Source organism: Leucoraja erinacea, chromosome 40, assembly GCF_028641065.1.
Source record: "Leucoraja erinacea ecotype New England chromosome 40, Leri_hhj_1, whole genome shotgun sequence".
Taxonomy (NCBI): Eukaryota; Metazoa; Chordata; class Chondrichthyes; order Rajiformes; family Rajidae; genus Leucoraja; species Leucoraja erinaceus.
The window spans coordinates 7,749,523-7,767,022 of NC_073416.1; the positions used below are offsets into that span (position 1 = coordinate 7,749,523).

The window sequence follows — 17,500 nt, forward strand, 5'->3', positions numbered from 1 at the left end:
TTATCGAGAATCGAGGAATTTTATTCTCATTTTCTTACAAGCTTGAGACGTTTTCAGCAATCACTTTGTAAGAAGTTTTCTGCCAAAATAGTAAGTGCAAATGGAGAAAGAAGATAGAATGTTTTTTGACCAATACAGAACACGATCTAAATGCACCAATGATGGAAAAATACATTGTTATATAATGGCGGGATAACCCCCTCTCGACGATTGCAATCTATTTGGGTGTATGAAAACATTGTATGTACAGTGGATTACAAAAACTAACACTATGTCATATCACTAAGAATTACATCTATGGACAACATTATTTCAGGCAACCATTCTGAAGCAATGGTCTATAAGCCATTAGAACACCACAAGCTGAAAAGTGATTTGCAGATTTCCGAGGACAAGTGCAGACTGAAATAATTTAGGGAAGAGGTAGAAGAGACTGTTTTCTTTGGAGGGTAGTAGGCTAAGGTTGAATAGTGGAGATATGAAATTTATGTATATTCTGTACTGAATTACCTGTGGGAATCAACAATTATCTATACAGAACAATCCCTCACAAGATTATAAGGCTAGTGAGATCTCATGCTAAAGCAGAATGCTTCCTGGGATGTGGAATTTGGTATTCTAGCGCCATTATGTTCTTAAATTGTGTACAAACCATATTAACTCAAAATAAATTATTTAAGCTCCGTACAAGGTATATAGTTTGCAATGGCAAAACAATTCTTGCAATAGGCTTCAAAGTAAGTGTTCCTGTCCCAGAGGGGCATGTTAAATGTCTCTATAGCATTGATTCCTATCATTTGTATTTTTATTTGTTGAATAATGTGCAAGCCAAAGTGGATTACATGGTAACCTCACGCAAGTCCACTGAACAATTGATTTAGTGCACTGTCATCTTAAATGTTCCCTCGTATCATAAACAGTTCTGAAAAACCATTGGCACTTGCATCCTGCAGGCACCAAAATCACAAACACTCATTGTTAAAGGACTATTGTCATTGCCACAGAGCAGTCGCACGTCATGTAAAATCATTACTCTCCGCTCCATCCAGTGCATCAGTTGCTCCACATCAACTGTCCAAATATACTTTCAATTAATTGTAAGCACACTATGATATCTTTTTACATATTTACTTAGAAAATAAAGCTTCTTTGTGCCATATGTGGTTGCTAATAGATGATAACAGTTCCAGATGCAATATATTGACTTAGTATAAGCTAATACATCAATTAATTTGATTTTTGTGATCATTTGAACTCAATAAGTAAAAGTCCCACTTGACGCTATTTTTATGATGTATTTTGTAGATATTGGATTAGGATGCTCTGGTGGGCAGGATAGATGCTATAAAACAGCACATCAACTTGACTATATTAGCTGAAGAGTTAATACATCTTGTTAAATTCATAGCAAGGAAACAACACTTTCATGAGCATTCATAATTACAAATCTTTGAAAATAAAGGTGCGCTTTAGTTTGGCCTAATCTCATATTATGTTTTATGAAAATATCGGATTGGAATGGACTGAATTTTCTATAGCAAGTTACTTTATGTTAAATTCCTTTCTGTTTTAAGGTGCCCAAACTTGCCAAGTGTTTGACTCCGAATATCACAAAAGTGCCTGCCCTCCACTTGGCACCTCCCCACAGTAACACTGTTAAAATTCAGAATATACTCTACGTTTGGTCAAAGGGGATCACCAATCTGAGGTTTATCTGCTGGTTAAAAGGCACTTGACTGTGCATCTCTTTCTAATTTATACAGGAAAATGCACAATGGACTCAACAGACATCTTAATTTGAAGCTCAACCACTGACAGAATGAGCCTTCCTTTAAACATATGAATATGCCCCTGCATAACTGGCGCCTGATGGCTATTGTTCCTCAACTCACAGACATCTCAAAACTCAGTTGAATCTTCTATATCCATGTTCAGAAAAGCATTCAGGTCCAATTCAGAGGGCACATGAAGATTTTCAGTGCTGAAGGGAGAACAAAAATAGGATGTGACATTAATGTTCTCAAAGAATAATACAACCCTCATGTAGGTATGTATTTTTGAGTGGCACTGCATAATCTACTACAGAATAGATCAGGTAGATGCACAGAGTCTCTTGCCCAGAGTAGGGGAATTGTCAACTAGAGGATATAGGTTGAAGGTGAAGAGGGAAAGGTTTAATAGGAATCTACCTTTTCCACACAAAGGGTGGTGGTGGGTGTATGGAACGAGCTGCCGGAGGAGGTAGCTGAGGCTGGTACCTTCTGAACCTTCTGAATTTTATAGTCAGCAGGGCACTATTCTGCATATCGCCGACTTGGACAATTTTTACATTTTTATCAAGCCAATTAATCAATCCAATTAACCTACAAACTGCACGTCTTTGGAGTGTGGGAAGAAACCGAAGATTTCAGAGAAAACCCACGCAGATCACTGGGAGAACGTACAAACTATACAGATAGCACCCGTAGTCGGGATCGAACCCGGATCTCTGGCGCTGCATTTTGCTGTAAGGCAGCAACTCTACCGCTGTGCCACCGTGACTGCCCCAACGATTATGAAACAATTAGACAGGCACATGGATAGGACAGGTTTGGAGGGTTATGGGCCAAACGCAGGCAGGTGGGACAAGTGTAGATGGGACATGTTTGTCGGTGTGGGCAAGTTAGGTCGAAGGGCCTGTTTCAACGCTGTATCACTCTATGACTACATAGCAACACGAATGTTTTTAGCTGAAGTCTCAGCTTGATGTTGAGTTACAGTAAGTTGTTTGCTGCTGGGTGTTAACAACAGATGCCTGCATTGCGCAGGCGAGTGATGAGTTCATTCATTTCTTTGCACAGGAATGGCTCTTGTTAGACAGTCCTATATTTGGGGCTCGGAAGGATGGGGAAAAGATAAAGTAAATCTTAACCCCCCCCCCAGCAAAAGGATGTAAATATCTTTATCTTGCTTACCCACTCACAAACTGATGATCTCCTTCATAATAGTTGTTCACCTCCAAGTCATTCCCACTTTGAAACGGAGCAAGAAGATGACTTCTTGAAAGGAAGAAGATTATTAGTGAGGCAGTGTAACAATGTAAGTATATCACATGGAAGTGAGCACTAAGATTGTAAGACGTCAACACAAAGCTTTAAAGGTAGGAAGTAAAAACCCTGGTTAATGTACAAAAATGGCAATATGTTATAGCCTTGAACAATCAGAACTGTATGCCAGAAATACAAGGATGAGAAAAATTGCGAGGCGATTTTCAGAATATCATGAGCACATTAATGAGAGGAACATCGCACTCAAATTGAATTTTTCGTGACATTTGAACTTTTCCCAGTGTGTATGATTGCCGGCCATTGGAAGAGCTTTACTGGGACGGGCCCTCTTGCCACTGCACACTAATTAGTTTAGTTACAGCATGGAAACAGGCCCGAAAGCCCATGGCGACCATTGATCACCCATTCACCCACTTTCCCATCCTCTGGGTCGCCTGGGCGAGGGTGTCTGATGTTGTGAGACCCGAAACACCCGATGGCCCCAGGTCACATCACTGAGGATGCGTCCCAGCGCATCTAGAAGATGGATATATTTCACACTGAAATAAAAAGTGTTCTTAAATTTGCAAGTAGTCAATGGAAATGGATTTTAAAATTTTAATATAATGGTAAACTGGAAATAATGAGATGCAAAGAGCACCGAGGGAGGCAGAGATGCAAGGGGGGGAATCAAGTTCCACATTTAAGGCCAATTTGTAAAACGAGGCAAACTACAATTAGAACACGGTTCACCGCAGAGAGTGTTCAGAAGCTGTTTCAACTTTAAGAAATTATGTTTCATTAAATTAATTTGATGGTTTGGCATGAGAATCTGCACAAGGCCGCTAGAACGCCTGATGCTTTTCACTTTGTTCACAGCCTACCAGCACAAATTGGCATGGTAATTCCTGAGGTGACAAACCCAAAGCCCAGTTAAACCAGAGCCTTTGTCACAACGTTCTCAGTCGTGCCCGATTCAAGCAGCTTGCCAGCAACGCACATCACAGTTTAGGCCACCAGAGGAGCAGTGAAGTGGGAATGGGATGAGGCTGTGGAGGTGTCAAGTGGGAGTTGGTCAGGAGTGTTGTGGAGTTGACCCACTCACAGATTCACACTGAAATAGGAATTTCACGCAAGATTGCGTGGGGCATGCAGTCCAATTTGTTACAGTACAATTACAAACAAACATCATAGTCCACTATAGACTTCTTAATTGTTAAGGGTTTGGACACGCTAGAGGCAGGAAACATGTTCCCGATGTTGGGGGAGTCCAGATCCAGGGGCCACAGTTTAAGAATAAGGAGTAAAACCATTTAGAATGGAGACGAGGAAACACTTTTTCTCACAGAGAGTGGTGCGTCTGTGGAATTCTCTGTCTGTGGAGGCCGGTTCTCTGAATGCTTTCAAATAGTGGAGTCAGGGGATATGGGGAGAAGGCAGAAGAGGGATACTGATTGTGGATGATCAGTCATGATCACATTGAATGGCTCGAAGGGCTGAATGGCCTACTCCTGCACCTATTGTCTATTGTCTATTGACTGCTAAAAGAACCATGCTTAAATCAGGTAATTGATCAATGCTAACATTTTAGAAACCAAACTGACCCTTGAATTGTATTTGGAAATTCTTCATCCTGGTTCATGGGAATCATTATGTGCGGAGACAATGCGATGGATGGGGTGACTGAGGCGTCTGCCCTGCAGGAAAGTAAGACCATTTGATGTTAAATATCTTCATTCAGACACTAATTTGTAATCAAAGGCTGCTGCTAAATATCGGAGTCACAAGAAACTGCAGATGGGTCAGACAGCATCTCTGGAGGGAAGGGACAAATTATGTTTTGGGTCAGGACCCTTCTTCATCCTGATGGAGGGGAGATGAAACATTGTCGCATTTCCCTTCACTCCATCACAGATGCTGCCTGACCCGCTGAGTTCCCCCAGCAGTCTGTTTTTTGCTGTTAAATCTTTTTTTTGCTGAACTGTCATAAGGGATTATACATTGTACGAGGAGATATCTGCACACATACACCAGTCACTTTCTGACATTACACTTCAAAAGTATTGTATTGGCTTCAATATGCCTTGGGATGCCTTCAAAGATATACTAAAAGGCATTACATAAATGCAAGCCACTTTTCTATCACAGATGAATTAAACTGCTTCCACCAAAACTGATATAACTGCAATCTATTGTGTTTGGAACCTGACACATTGCTGACAAAAACTGCTCAAGTGCAATATTTCTATGGACAAAAACAATTTTAAAACAGCTCGTCACATTATTCCTAGAAATTCTATTTGGGTGTGTTAGAATGGAACAGAAGACAAAATACAGCAAGCTGCGGGAAAAACTACATTGGTGTGGTTGTGGTGTTGTGGGGGGGGGGGAAATATGGTTGAGAGATCATAAGGAGGGAGTTGGGAAGAAATCGCAGCGGCAAGGGTCCATCTGGAGATCAATGGTTGTTGGAGGAGCTTTTAGTTTAGTTTAGAGATACAGCGTGGAAACAGGCCCTTCGCACTGACCAGCGATCCACGCACATTAACACTATCCTACGCACACTCGGGACAATTTTACATTTATACCAAGCCAATTAACCCACAAATCCACACAGAGTGTGGGAGGAAACAAAAGATCTCGAAGAAAACCCACGTGGTCACGGGGAGAACGTATAAACTCTGTACTGACGGCACCCGTAGTTGGGATCGAACCTGGATCTCTGGCGCTGTGAGGCAGCAACTCTACCGCTGTGTCACTGTGCAGCCCGTCTGATGTGAGAAAATGCCTGAGAATTTTTGTAAGCTTTCAAGTTTCTGTACCTTCTGCCGGACGGGAGTGGGGAGAAGAAGGAATGACCGGGGTGGGACAGGGACAAGTCTCTGATTGTGTTTGCTGCTTTTCTGAGGCAGCGTGAAGTGAAGATGGAGTCAATGGTGGGGAGTGTGGCGTGTGTGGTGGACTGGGCTACATCTACAATGGTGGGGAGTGTGGCGTGTGTGGTGGACTGGGCTACATCTACAATGGTGGGGAGTGTGGTGTGTGTGGTGGACTGGGCTACATCTACAATGGTGGGGAGTGTGGTGTGTGGTGGACTGGGCTACATCTACAATGGTGGGGAGTGTGGTGTGTGTGATGGACTGGGCTACATCTACAATGGTGGGGGTGTGTGGTGTGTGTGATGGACTGGGCTACATCTACAATGGTGGGGAGTGTGGCGTGTGTGATGGACTGGGCTACATCTACAATGGTGGGGAGTGTGGCATGTGTGATGGACTGGGCTACATCTACAATGGTGGGGAGTGTGGCATGTGTGATGGACTGGGCTACATCTACAATGGTGGGGAGTGTGGCGTGTGTGGTGACTGGGCTACATCTACAATGGTGGGGAGTGTGGTGTGTGTGATGGACTGGGCTACATCTACAATGGTGGGGAGTGTGGTGTGTGTGATGGACTGGGCTTCATCTACAATGGTGGGGAGTCTGGTCCGTGTGGTGGACTGGGCTACATCTACAATGGTGGGGAGTGTGGTGTGTGTGGGACTGGGCTACATCTACAATGGTGGGGAGTGTGGTGTGTGAGGGACTGGGCTACATCTACAATGGTGGGGAGTGTGGTGTGTGTGATCTGTGTGCTAACTCTCTGTCTTGCAAAAGTTCTCAAACTACTTCACTACCTTCTATCACCACTCTGCCGTTCCTGCTCGAGTCTAACTCATAGCTGTGAACCACAGTGGACAGTAAGACACGGCAGGTTTGTGGAAATGTGACCAGGAAGAAGACACTTCAGAGAGAGGGAGGGGATGACGATATTGTACGAGTAGGGTTTTAGAGAAGAAGAACGATCACTTAGTCCAAAAGGGGAAAATTACAATTGGGAAAGTTAACGTGTTCGTTCAAACATAATGTTGCAAAGTCAGTTGTAACAACGGCTGCACTTACTTCTCATAGTTGATGCCGCTTGGGATCTGTTGCCATCTTGGGACATCAGATGTAGTACACAGAATAGGAGGCTGGGCCACTGGTGACGGGACCATGCTTGGCACCACCATTTGCGTTTGTTCACTGAAATAAAGCAGGTGAGTGAACGATATTTCTTCTATGAGCACGGACGTTCTTGGAGATAAGGACAGAGGGGCGAAGGCGAGGAGCTGAAGAGGGACTGATGCAGAGCAAAGAGGATAGTGTTATCTTTGCTCCCTGGGGTGATTCGGCAGTGATGAACAACTGTGGCAAAGGAGCCCGAGTCTTCCATCAAAGTTGGATTCAACACCAGATTGAATTACTGGAGATAGGTACAAAGTGCTGGAGTAGTAACTCAGTGGGTCAGGCAGCATCTCTGGAGAGAAGGAATGGGTGACATTTCGGGCCGAGACCTTTCTGAATTGCTGGGCTGGCTTACATTTGGCAGGGTCATCAAAAGTGAAAGGGAAGGAATGGTTTAACAACTCAACAACAATATAATTAATGACAAATTGAGGCCCAAAGGTTGTGAATTGGTGGAAGAGTTTATTCTGGGCAGAAACAGGAGTGGGATTGTCAGCCAGTGGAGGAATGTGTGTGGTGGAGACCAGGGACGTACGTGATTGGAAAAGATCTCGTCTGTGACTGAGACCACAGACAGTCTAGAGGATGAACAAGCTGGGTGTACATATAGGGGAATCTAATGAGGGAGGTGGCAAGTTGAAAAGGTTCCCAGACCTCAGATGAATGTAACAATTAAATATTTTGGAAAGTGCAGTCACCATTTTCCAACAAATCCTTTTAGAAGGATGAGAGGGTCTCTCATTGAAACATATAAGATTGTTAAGGGTTTGGACACACTAGAGGCAGGAAACATGTTCCCGATGTTGGGGGAGTCCAGAACCAGGGGCCACACACAGTTTAAGAATAAGGGGTTGGCCATTTAGAACGGAGACGAGGAAACACTTTTTCTCACAGAGAGTGGTGAGTGTGTGGAATTTTCCGCCTCAGAGGGCGGTGGAGGCCGGTTCTCTGGATGCTTCAAGAGAGAGCTAGATAGGGCTCTTAAAGATAGCAGAGTCAGGGGATATGGGGAGAAGGCAGGAACGGGGTACTGATTGGGGATGATCAGCCATGATCACATTGAATGGTAGTGCTGGCTGGAAGGGCCAAATGGCCTCCTCCTGCACCTATTGTCTATTGTCTAACAGTCCCATTGAAGAGGGAAGGTTCCCTGCAGGAGTGTAGAATTACGGTCTGCTCGCACTTTTACAGCTGGCAAACTCTGTTTACAAAATTTAGCAAAAACAAAAATGAGGACCAGTGTATCCGTGCTCTTACCCATTCACCGTGGTCTTTACGCCAGCGTGGAGGTAGCCATCTTTGCCCTTTGCTTCCTCTGCCGAGACAAAGAGACAAACAAGGTTGCTTGCTTATCGGGGAGACAAGGAACTGCAGATGCCGGAATCTTGAGCAAAACTCAAAGTGCTGGAGGAACTCAGCAGGTCAGACAGCATCTCTGGAGGGAATGGACAGACGATGCTTCTGGTTGGGGCCTGTTGGTCTGAAAAAAGGTCCCGGCCAACAACATTGTCTGGCCATCTGGCTCCACAGATGACCCGCTGAGTTCCTCCAACACTTTGTAGGCTGTTTGCTTATCGTTCTCACAATCATTTTTCAAAAATTAAAACAAAACATGATGGGAGGGAGAACATTTACATAGACTACTTTGAATATATTTAGAAACATAGACAATAGGTGCAGGAGGAGGCCATTCGGCCCTTCGAACCTGCACCGCCATTCAATATGATCATGGCTGATCATCCAACTCAGTATCCTGTACCTGCTTTCTCTCCATACCCCCTGATCCCTTTAGCTACAAGGGCCACATCTAACTCCCACTTAAATATAGCCAATGAACTGGCCTCAACTACCTTCTGTGGCAGAGAATTCCACAAATCCACCACTATGTGTGAAAAATGTTTTTCTCATCTAGGTCCTAAAAGACTTCTCCCTTATCCTTAAACAAACTGTGACCCCTTGTTCTGGACTTCCTCATAATCGGGAACAATCTTCCTGCATCTAGCCTGTCCAACCCTTTAAGAATTTTGTAAGTTTCTATAAGTTCCCCCCTCAATCTTCTAAATTCTAGCGAGTACAAGCCGAGTCTATCCAGTCTTTCTTCATATGAAAGTCCTGACATCCCAGGAATCAGTCTGGTGAACCTTCTCTGCACTCCCTCTATGGCAAGAATGTCTTTCCTCAGATTAGGAGACCAAAACTGCACGCAATACTCCAGGTGTGGTCTCACCAAGATCCTGTATAACTGCAGTAGAACCTCCCTGCTCTTATACTCAAATCCTTTTGCTATTTAATTTGTACTAGGAAGAGAGTAAAAGCTCTTCAAATTAAATCTGAATCAAAAGAACAGGAGCAGCTGTATCATCAGTATTGTGCTGCAATTCAATCAGGCTATGACACTGTCAGAAATAATTTTTTTGTCCATGACTGGCAGGTTTTTTGATACGTACTTGTGTAGTACTTTTTGAAAGTTTCATCTTTGCATCTCTCGGGAAACAGATAAAGCAGGCGTTCAATATCTCGGACACGATCTCCCAGCGACCGAATGGTTAAATCCTTTGTAGTGAAAGGCTGGACATTGAAGACCTGTCTGCCACCTGCAGCATGAAAAAGAGAGTCAGAACAAGGCACTCGAGAGAATTGTTGGCATTTACAGCATGGAAGATGGCCATTTGGCCCGCTGGGGAGAGAGGGAAATAGCTAATATCTCAAGATTTCATCACAACTGGCCAGTCTGACATGGACGGGAAATGCAGTTGTCAAAAATAATGGCTCGAATGTCATTTCACACCTCATGAATTCTTGGTACATTATTTAGTTTAGTTTGGAGATAGAGATTAATTTAGAGATTTTAAATCAATTTGTTATTGAAATTCCTGCGGTTTTAATTGAATTAGAAATGTGTGCCTTAGAAGAACCAAATTAAATCAAATCACAGTGAGCTCAATGTAGTTAGTTTGGAAATATCTCTCCATGAAGGACTCAATATTACGCTTTTGGATATGTATATGTAAATTCTCCAATTCTAAAATATTTATTTAGTTCAGTTTAGTTTATTGTTACGTGTACCGAGGTACCGTGAAAAGCTTTTGTTGCGTGCTATCCAGTCAGCGGAAAGACAATACACGATTACAATCTGAGAGGAATTTAAGATCATCATAGTTAAAGTAAGTATTGTTGCTGTAGGAGTTGAGATTTAAGAGTGTGGAACGATTGTAATATGAGTTTGTAGATCTGCTTCTGTGACTAACACGCTAATAGCCACCTAGGTTGGACGCCATCTTGGAAGCAGGGCTTGTAGAGGATGGGTTAGATACATCGTAAAGCGCTCAAAAAAGAAAGAGAAATAATGGGTAGATATTGTGCTAGATCTCGGTCAGGGGCAGCATAAACCACCCTGGAGAGGGTATCTGATGGCTGGTTGGGGGCTTTCCAGAACCAGTGGGCATAGCCACTGCCTCAAAAAGGCTGGCAGCATCATCAAGGACCCACAGCATCCTGGCCACACACTCATCTCCCCGCTACCTTCAGGTAGAAGGTACAGGAGCCTGAAGACTGCAACGATCAGGTTCAGGAATAGCTACTTCCCCACAGCCATCAGGCTATTGAACTCAACTCGGACAAAACTCTGAACACTAATAGACCATTATCTGTTTATTTGCACTTGATCAGTTTATTTATTCATGTGTGTATATATTTATACAATGGTATATGGACACACTGATCTGTTCTGTAGTCATGACTACTATATTCTGTTGTGCTGAAGCAAAGCAAGAATTTCATTGTCCTATCTGGGACTCATGACAATAAACTCTCTTGAATCTTGAATAGCAGGGGCTGGAATACACCCTATAAAGAAGGATAATATCTCAAGGGTTTGATATTCTAAAGTTAGATGTCTGCCCTACACAAATAGTCGCCTGGGTTGGGCGCACACACTAAAAGAAACATAGTCAAAGAAAGCCTCGAAGCTTTGCAAGAGAGAACAGGGTTACCCTTCTCAGAGTCGTCAATCCATGCTATCGTAATCCCACCAATCTCAGAGTCGCTGAAGCGAAGGAGAAAGGTCCCATTCATCCGTAGGTTCAGTAGTCTGTTGGCGTACTGCTTGCTGACAAAACCAATGATCAACCTGAAAACAGAGGGTCAACACTCTTCAGCGACATTCCTTCTTCTGGGGATTAGTGTAGTAGCAAAAACCTCCTTTCCATAACAGTTTGCAACTTTGCACGTAGGTGACAACAAGAAAACATGGCCCCATGATGTCACTACTAATGATGTTACTATCTAAATGGCGTCAAGTTGGGAAAGGAAGAAGTACAATGGGATCTGGGGGTCCTGGATAGAGTGGATGTGAAGAGGATGTTTCCACTAGCGGGAGAGTTCAGGACTAGAGATCACAGACTCAGAATTAAAGGACGTTCCTTTAGGAAGGAGATGAGGAGGAATTTCTCTAGTCTGAGGGTGGTGAATCTGTGGAATTCATTGCCACACAAGGCTTTGGAAGCCGTCAATTGATATTTTGAAGGAAGAGAGATAGATTGATTGTTGATTAGTACGGGTATCAGAGGGTTATGGGGAGAAGGCAGGAGAATGGGGTTAGGAGGGAGGCCTTGATTGAATGGCAACGTAGACTGGATGGGCCGAATCTACTATCACTTATAAATTTCTTCATAATTAATTAATACATTATTTGATAATATTCACCAATATATCTGAAGGATACTTGGACATTTTTGATAAAAGGTGACTTGAAATCAATGGAAATGACTGTGCATAGGGCATCAATCAGTGAATGCGGATTAGTTTGGCAAGGAACTAAAATTCTTACCCATTATACCAGTATTCCTTCAAGTGCTTTTTCGTGAGCTCCATCACGCCATCAAACCATTGCCAGAAAGTAAAGGTTCGTCCAGGTAGGTTTTCCTGAAAAAATGTGGAAATGATTCGGTAATGCCTTGCTTGCACTAAGATTACCCGACAAATCTAAATCACCAGATACAAGATGATTATAGATGGATGGCTGCCTGTCATTTATTGTGATCACTGCTTGTGCTTCTAGACTTCACAGTGCTGTTGGAAGAAACCACAGATGCTGGTTTAAACCATGGATCAACTGTGCATTCACCCTATCTAGTCCCCTCATCAAGATCTGTGATCACATCGAAGATAGACACACAATGCTGGAGTAACTCAGCGGGACAGGCAGCGTCTCTGGAGAGAAGGAATGGGTGACGTTTCAGGTTGAGACCTTCTTCAGACTGGTCAGGAGAGAGGGAAACGACAAATATAGACAGTGATGTAGAGAGATATGGAATAAATGAATGAAAGATGTGCAAAAAAGTAACGATGATAAAGGAAACAGGCCATTGTTAGCCGTTTGCGAGGTGAGAACAAGAACCTGGTGCAATGGGTGGGGAAGGGATGGAGAGGGGGAATGCAGGGGTTACTTGAAGTATGCTGCTGTTTGGGAACAGATCACCTACCTGACCTCACGACAACAGAGTACTTTTCGCATCGAGAGCGCCAAAGGGGCCGATTACACCGCGGAGTGGGAGTTTGGGCACCATTAAAGTCAATTCTCAAAGTCAGTTAGCCAAGCTAGAAAACTTTTCCCTCGGCAGATTTTCCAACGGACCAGAAATTGCGCGGACTGTTGCTGGGCTTGTAGCTTAAATGTTTAAATGGCACAGCCACGTGACCCTGAAATTTAAATGTAACCTCACTTCTGGGTTTAGTCAATCTTCCCATGGCTAAAGATAGGCAAGTAAAAACCTTCCTCATGGAAGGTTGGTTAAGAAGGTTCAATGGTTGGGTATTAATGGTGGAGTAGCAAGATGGATTCAACAGTGGCTGAATGGGAGATGCCAGAGAGTAATGGTGGATGGTTGTTTGTCAGGTTGGAGGCCAGTGACGAGTGGGGTGCCACAGGGATCTGTGTTGGGTCCACTGTTGTTTGTCATGTACATCAATGATCTGGATGATGGTGTGGTAAATTGGATTAGTAAGTATGCAGATGATACTAAGATAGGTGGGGTTGCGGGTAATGAAGTAGAGTTTCAAAGTCTACAGAGAGATTTATGCCAGTTGGAAGAGTGGGCTGAAAGATGGCAGATGGAGTTTAATGCTGATAAGTGTGAGGTGCTACATCTTGGCAGGACAAATCAAAATAGGACGTACATGGTAAATGGTAGGGAATTGAAGAATGTAGGTGAACAGAGGGATCTGGGAATAACTGTGCACAGTTCCCTGAAAGTGGAATCTCGTGTAGATAGGGTGGTAAAGAAAGCTTTTGGTGTGCTGGCCTTTATAAATCAGAGCATTGAGTATAGAAGTTGGGATGTAATGTTAAAATTGTACAAGGCATTGGTGAGGCCAATTCTGGAGTATGGTGTACAATTTTGGTCGCCTAATTATAGGAAGGATGTCAACAAAATAGAGAGAGTACAGAGGAGATTTACTAGAATGTTGTCTGGGTTTCAGCAACTAAGTTACAGAGAAAGGTTGAACAAGTTAGGGCTTTATTCTTTGGAGCGCAGAAGGTTAAGGGGGGACTTGATAGAGGTTTTTAAAATGATGAGAGGGATAGACAGAGTTGACGTGGAAAAGCTTTTCCCACTGAGAGTAGGGAAGATTCAAACAAGGGGACATGACATGAGAATTAAGGGACTGAAGTTTAGGGGTAACATGAGGGGGAACGTCTTTACTCAGAGAGTGGTAGCTGTGTGGAATGAGCTTCCAGTGAAGGTGGTGGAGGCAGGTTCGTTTTTATCATTTAAAAATAAATTGGATAGTTATATGGACGGGAAGGGAATGGAGGGTTATGGTCTGAGCGCAGGTATATGGGACTAGGGGAGATTATGTGTTCGGCACGGACTAGAAGGGTCGAGATGGCCTGTTTCCGTGCTGTAATTGTTATATGGTTATATGGTTATATGACAGGGGCAGGGGACATGGGGGTCGGAGGTAAAAGTGAAACTGTGTGAGTGTGGCAGTACATTAACCAAGTCTAATCTTCACAAGAAAGAGAACGAACAATTCATTCATGCAGCAACCCACGTCATCTTCCCGGCAGCTGCTGTGCAATATATCAAGTGCACAGGCAGGCAAGCTGTTGGAATGATTATATGTAAAGTTTACCTTGTTAAACTGAGACCAAGAAACCATCCTGTTTGTGAAGTCGTCCAAGATGTAACTCTGCTCATCAAATATCTTCTGGGCCAGGAAAACAAAGTGCTCTTTACACAAGCCCCGAGTTGATTGGACTTCTGCCATGAATTTCATGTTGAGGGTCTCACACATTTGAGACCATGACACTCTGTCTGGGACATGGAAGGGTAATCGTTCCTGCACAAAGAGGAAAAGCAACGATGGATTTTACACAGTGTTTAAGAAGGAACTGCAGATGCTGGAGAATCGAAGGTACACAAAAAAGCTGGATAAACTCAGCGGGTGCAGCAGCATCTATGGAACGAAGGAAATAGGCAACGTTTCGGGCCGAAACCCTTCGCTCCATAGATGCTGCTGCACCCGCTGAGTTTATCCAGCTTTTTTGTGTACGATGGATTTTACATCCTTATTGGTATTTGAAGCACAGCGGGACCATATCCAAGCTGGCACACGGACACCAAATATCGAAGCAATGGCCAGGAAAACACATCAGCAACTCGACTTCTTTAGAAGGCACAGGAGGTTTGGCATGTCCCCAACAACTCTTACCAACTTCTGCAGATGTGTCATAGAAAGCATGGTTCGGAAACAGCAAGAAATTGCAGAGTCGTGGACACAGCCCAGACCTTCATCCAATCCAACCTCCCTTCTATCGGCTCCATCTAAACTTCACGCTGCCTTGGCAAGGCCAGCAGCATAGTCAAGGACGAGTCTCACCCCCGGTCATTCTCTCTTCTCCCCTCTCCCATCGGGCAAGAGGTACAGAAGTGTGAAAAGGCACACCTCCAGATTCAGGGACAGTTTCTTCCCGGCTGCTATCAGGCAACTGAATCATCCTCTCACCAACTAAAGAGCAGTCCTGACCTCCCATCTACCTCATTGGAGACCGTCAGACTATCTTTAAACAGACTTTACTGTACTTGACTTGCACTAAACATTATTCCCTTTATCCTATATCTGTACACAGTGAACGGCTTGATGGTAATCATGTACAGTCTTTTCACTGACACACAGCAAAATAGTTTTTCACTGTACCTCAGTACACGTAACAATAAGAAACCTCCAGACAGGATTATACTGGATTGCAATGTGCAATAGTGTAATGATGCATGACATTGAACCAGCAATACTATTAATGTCCCAGCTTTGAATGGGACAATGTTATCAGTGCGGTACTAAATGCCTCAGATTCCTTGGCTGCGGTCATGTAATAAAGCTTAGATTTTCTTTGGAATAACTGAGTGGCATCTCTCATAATACTCCTAATAACTATTAAAAAGGAACTTAAAACTAAAACTAAAAACTAAAGTACTGCTGAAACCAAACTCCAATCATTCCCCTTGTGCAGAATCTCGAAATAAAAGCATTCCAAGTTAAAGTAACTTACAATCTCAGAGAATGCATTGTCCCACAAGATTGTTGCAGTAGCGTTGTTGTCCTGACTACCATGGACAATCACCACGATTGGCAGCGACAAGGCCTGCAACAAAAAGAATAAGAGTGTTTGCATCATCAATATTTCACTATTGAATGATAAACAGGTTGATGAAGAAGTGATAAAGTTCATTAAAACAAGACTAGGAGTGTGGGAGATTGTGCGGGGACTGGGACTGGGATATTTTGCACCAATTGAGTCGAGGGGGGGGTGGGGTGGGGGGAGGAGATCCTTAGTTTAATGCAGAGGTGGGGAACCTGCGGCCTTCTAGGCCATTAGGTGCGGCCTTTTGAATGAATCCGAATTTTGTAGAACAAGTCCTTTTATTTTATTTTTATTAATATGTTTTTGTTCGCCTTTTATTATGTTAATTTTAATCTTAAAATGAACGTATTTAAAATATGTATTTAAAAGAGTAAAAGTAGATTCAACGAAATAATCCTCCCCGACTGACGGCCACAATTAAAACATTAGTAAGTCATGAGGGCTATTTTAACACCTGTTATGCTGATGATTTAGTTCTAATGCGACTCTAGAATGTACGTCAACCTCCCACAAAAGCAGTCCCAACAAGTCATTAAAAGGCTAGTTAACTTTAGAATTAACAATTTTTAAAAATGTTCCTGAAGTTAGTACATAGTAGTTAGATTTTTACTAAATAATGTACAGTTCGAAGTATATCTAATTGAAGTATCTTGGATGCGGCCTTATTAGTTTACAGCTAACTTAATGCAGCCTCCCAACATGAAAAGGTTCCCACCCCTGGTTTAATGTATCTTTTGAAAGATGGAACCATCTGCAGTGCAGGACCCTCTCAGTACTCCACAGACATGGTCCGCGGGATTGGCTGTACCATCACTGTTCTATGACTCCTCCATGGGTAAAGGGAACTAGTTAGATGGGATATCCTGGACAGCATGGACGAGTTGGGCCAAAGAGCCTCTTTCCATGCGGTATGACTCAATCGCTGCATTTGCTGGGCACAACAGTGTGTGATGTTGAATTACTGTTCAGATTAAATGGCGTTGCCGTTGGGACGGAGATCTTTATTGACACAAAACAGTGTTAACAGTCCACAGACAGTCTTCAAATTTCAGTTGGGTTTAGAGGAGGGAAACAAAAACTATCCAGTTTGACACCAAAGCAAACGGTGTCACAGTAACATACGTAAGTAACTATAAAGCAGTTAGGCCAGTATTTTCACAGTCTCAAGGTTGATCAGTTTATATGCTGGTTTATAAGAGTGCCTACAAGGACATTAAAATACCAAGAAGCTATTTAAAGATTGCCTATGTTAAAAATGTCTTTGAAAAGCCTTTTGATCAATTGTAAACTGGTATTGATAACAAAGGTTCAGATACCTGAACATGGAATTTCATTTCACTGCCTGCGATGCAGAGCTCTGAAGAAAACAGGACGGCAAACTTTTCTTCAGTCACTGACTCAGTTCCTCTGCGGTCTGAGCGCTTTATTTTCTTTAAGGACTTGAATTTGTGGGAGAAACAAAAGAGTTAAGTCTATGCTTTCAATCAAGAAACTGTCAAATAGCAAAGCACATTCGTGACTAGAAAGATAAACAGAGATAGCGCAACCATTTTAGAACTTCAAAGCCGAGGTGATTTACAACGTTTGACTTTTGTCTCAAGGATATCACATCCTCACAATCACAATCACACTTTATTAGCCAAGTATGTTTTGCAACATACAAGGAATTTCATTTGCCAAGTCAGTCATACAAATAAAAAGCAACAGAACACACAAAACACATTTTAACATAAACATCCACCACAGTGACTCCTCCACATTCCTCACTGTGATGGAAGGC

At 43.0% G+C, this 17,500-nt stretch overlaps 1 protein-coding gene across 3 annotated transcripts in view; it reads right to left on the reverse strand.

Moving 5' to 3' along the window:
• The window catches only part of LOC129714703 (signal transducer and activator of transcription 5B-like), a 73,665-nt gene continuing 56,165 nt past the window's right edge, over positions 1 to 17,500 (reverse strand). For 2 of the 3 annotated variants that reach the window (XM_055664469.1, XM_055664467.1), the window contains 11 exons: positions 17,037 to 17,159; positions 15,628 to 15,720; positions 14,211 to 14,417; positions 11,902 to 11,996; positions 11,066 to 11,202; positions 9,521 to 9,667; positions 8,331 to 8,388; positions 6,969 to 7,091; positions 4,631 to 4,723; positions 2,955 to 3,038; positions 1 to 1,981 (listed from right to left, as the gene is read on the reverse strand). In XM_055664469.1, the coding sequence (XP_055520444.1) occupies positions 1,900 to 1,981; positions 2,955 to 3,038; positions 4,631 to 4,723; positions 6,969 to 7,091; positions 8,331 to 8,388; positions 9,521 to 9,667; positions 11,066 to 11,202; positions 11,902 to 11,996; positions 14,211 to 14,417; positions 15,628 to 15,720; positions 17,037 to 17,159 (1,242 nt within the window). In that variant the 3' untranslated portion in view covers positions 1 to 1,899. The remainder of the gene's footprint in view (positions 1,982 to 2,954; positions 3,039 to 4,630; positions 4,724 to 6,968; positions 7,092 to 8,330; positions 8,389 to 9,520; positions 9,668 to 11,065; positions 11,203 to 11,901; positions 11,997 to 14,210; positions 14,418 to 15,627; positions 15,721 to 17,036; positions 17,160 to 17,500) is intronic. The other variant, XM_055664470.1, reaches the window with a different exon arrangement.